At 39.6% G+C, this 3,278-nt stretch overlaps 1 protein-coding gene across 1 annotated transcript; it reads left to right on the top strand.

Moving 5' to 3' along the window:
* The first annotated feature begins 2,153 nt into the window (after positions 1–2,153).
* Positions 2,154–3,016, top strand: LOC121561865 (cilia- and flagella-associated protein 251-like). Its single transcript, XM_041874305.2, has one exon. The coding sequence runs from the start codon at positions 2,361–2,363 to the stop codon at positions 2,946–2,948; it is 588 nt and encodes a 195-aa protein (XP_041730239.2). The 5' UTR covers positions 2,154–2,360; the 3' UTR covers positions 2,949–3,016.
* Positions 3,017–3,278: the final 262 nt, after the last annotated feature.

Genomic DNA, 3,278 nt, shown 5'->3' with positions numbered 1-3,278 from the left:
TTTAAGACTTTTTTGCTTGCTACATGATTCCATATGTGTTATTTCATAGTTTTGATGTCTTCACTATTATTCTACAATGTAGAAAATAGTACAAATAAAGAAAAACCCCTTGAATGAGTAGGTGTGTCCAAACTTTTGACTGGTACGGTATATACATACCCACAGACATACATATATACAGTGGGGACAAAAAAGTATTTAGTCAGCCAGCAATTGTGCAAGTTCTCCCACTTAAAAAGATGAGAGAGGCCTGTAATTTTCATCATAGGTACCGTCAACTATGACAGACAAATTGAGCAAAAAAATCCTGAAAATCACATTGTAGGATTTTTATGAATTTATTTGCAAATTATGGTGGAAAATAAGTATTTGGTCACCTACAAACAAGCAGGATTTCTCGGTCTCACAGACCTGTAACTTCTTCTTTAAGAGGCTCCTCTGTCCTCCACTCGTTACCTGTATTAATGGCACCTGTTTGAACTTATTATCAGTATAAAAGACACCTGTCCACAACCTCAAACAGTCACACTCCAAACTCCACTATGGTCAAGACCAAAAACCCCAGAACCACACAGGGGACCTAGTGAATGACCTGCAGAGAGCTGGGACCAAAGTAACAAAGCCTACCATCAGTAACACACTACGCCGGTCAGGGACTCAAATCCTGCAGTGTCAGACGTGTCCCCCCTGCTTAAGTCAGTACATGTCCAGGCCCGTCTGAAGTTTGCTAGAGTGCATTTGGACGATCCAGAAGAGGATTGGGAGAATGTCATATGGTCAGATGAAACCAAAATAGAACTTTTTGGTAAAAACTCAACTCAGTCGTGTTTGGAGGACAAAGAATGCTGAGTTGCATCCAAAGAACACCATGCCTACTGTGAAGCACATGGGGGTGGAAACATCATGCTTTGGGGCTGTTTTTCTGCAAAGGGACCAGGACGACTGATCCGTGTAAAGGGAAAGAATGAATGGGGCCATGTATCGTCGAGATTTTGAGTGAAAACCTCCTTCCATCAGCAAGGGCATTGAAGATGAAACGTGGCTGGGTCTTTCAGCATGACAATGATCCCAAAACACACCTCCCGGGCAAACGAAGGAGTGGCTTCATAAGAAGTATTTCAAGGTCCTGGAGTGGCCTAGCCAGTCTCCAGATCTCAACCCCATAGAAAATCTTTGGAGGAGTTAAAAGTCTGTGTTGCCCAGCGACAGCCTCAAAACATCACTGCTCTAGAGGAGATCTGCATGGAGGAATGGGCCAAAATACCAGCAACAGTGTGTGTGAAAACCTTGTGAAGACTTACAGAAAACGTTTGACCTGTGTCATTGCCAACAAAAGGGTATATAACAAAATATTGAGAAACTTTTGTTATTGACCAAATACTTATTTTCCACCACAATTTGCAAATAAATTCATTGAAAAATCCTACAATGTGATTTTCTGGATTTTTTTTTTCTCATTTTGTCTGTCATCGTTGACGTGTACCTATGGTGAAAATTACAGGCCTCTCCATCTTTTTTTAAGTGGGAGAACTTGCACAATTGGTGGCTGACTAAATACTTTTTTTTCCCCACTGTACAACATATTACATCCATATGCTGTACATAATGTCTATACATAATATCAAATGCATATATATTTATATTCAGGACTCTGACGTTGCTCGTCCTAATATTTCCATATTTCTTAATTCCATTATTTTACTTTTTAGATTTGCGTGTATTGTTGTGTATTTTTTAGATATTACTGCACTGTTGAGCTAGGAACACAAGCATTTCGCTACACCATAAATAACATCTGATAAATGTGTGTATGCAACCAATAACATTTGATTTGATTTGTTGTCGGTGGAGCGTCTTGGTCAGTTTAGCACGGAAAATGCCTGTCACCTAATCATGCCTAATGGGCTTATTGGCTGTAAGAAGTAAGAGACAGGTTGATATTGGCAGATGACAACATCTGGTTGTTTTTAAATGACTTCTTATGACATTGTTTCACAGGATAAACAATGTAATGAATATTTTCCGAAACTGCGTTACCCACTCCATTCAACAGATGGCGATGTGAGTCTTTCAGGTGGCGCTTCTTGCGTGACGTATAATCGAGTGGACGGGACTGGACGCTTCTTTAACGACCAACGCGGCTACTTATTCAACCACTTCGGTAGCTTGCTAGTCAACATGAAACCGGAACATTGAAGCTCTTTAGACCATTTTTGTGTATATTAATTTGTGTTTTAAACACAAGTATGTGTACGTATTAAGGTAAACGTAATTTGCTCGTTAAATATTCCAATTTGTCAAAAAATGTATACAGCACTAGGCTAATGCTAACTAGCTAGCTAGCTAACATCCCCCTGACCATGAGTTCACTAAGCTACTCCCCCCCTGCTGAAGAAGAGAAGGTGTGCTGGATGGAGAAAGAAGCTCTGGGTCTGAACATTGTCGTAAAAGAAGAGGAGGAGGATATTACAGTGAAAGGAGAGGAAGAAGCTTTTGGAGTGAAAAAGGAGGAAGTAGATGCTATCACATTGAAAGAAGAAAAGGACATTACTGTGAAAGAAGAGAAAGAACCTTTTGGAGTGAAAGAGGAAGAGGGGATAGAGGCTGTCAGAGTGGTAGAAGATTTCAGAATCAAAAAGGAGGAAGAGGAGGATGTTACAGTGAAAGAAGTCAACGAGCCTTTTGGGGTGGAAGAGAAAGAGGGGATAGAGGCTGTCACAATGGAAGAGGAGGAGGTAGAAGCTTTCAGAATCAAAAAGGAGGAAGAGGAGGCTATCACATTGAATGAAAAGGAGGATGTTATAATGGAAGAAGAGGAAGAACCTTTTGGAGTGGAGGAGGAGGAGACTGAAGATCTGATTAACACCAGTGAGTATTGTCTTAAAAACTGGGGCACAAACTATGCAGTAGTTGAACTAATGTGTGGTTTTAAAGGGGCATTCAACTGAAGTTCTACACTTGAATATGTTGTTCAGTACTGTAGGAATGGTTAAAGGAGCAATCTGCGATTGTTCCATGCATTTGGGGATTTTTTAAATTAATGATAATTAATGGCTTGCTCAAACTTAGACCCCTTTATTAATTATTTAATTTTCATTACTTTTACCTTGTTAGGTCTCTAATGGCATTCCTAACGCATTCGCTGTATAATTTCTTTAGACCCCCTCTTATTAATAAATGAAGTAATTAATAAAGGGGTCTACGGTTGTGCTAATAAAGGCATAGCCATTGATTATTGGAGAATATAACTTATAGATGCCCAATAAGTTTAGTTCAAC

Source organism: Coregonus clupeaformis, unplaced genomic scaffold, assembly GCF_020615455.1.
Source record: "Coregonus clupeaformis isolate EN_2021a unplaced genomic scaffold, ASM2061545v1 scaf2139, whole genome shotgun sequence".
NCBI lineage: Eukaryota > Metazoa > Chordata > Actinopteri > Salmoniformes > Salmonidae > Coregonus > Coregonus clupeaformis.
Note: the sequence above shows the minus strand (reverse complement) of the source record. Positions and strands in the feature narration are given on the sequence as shown.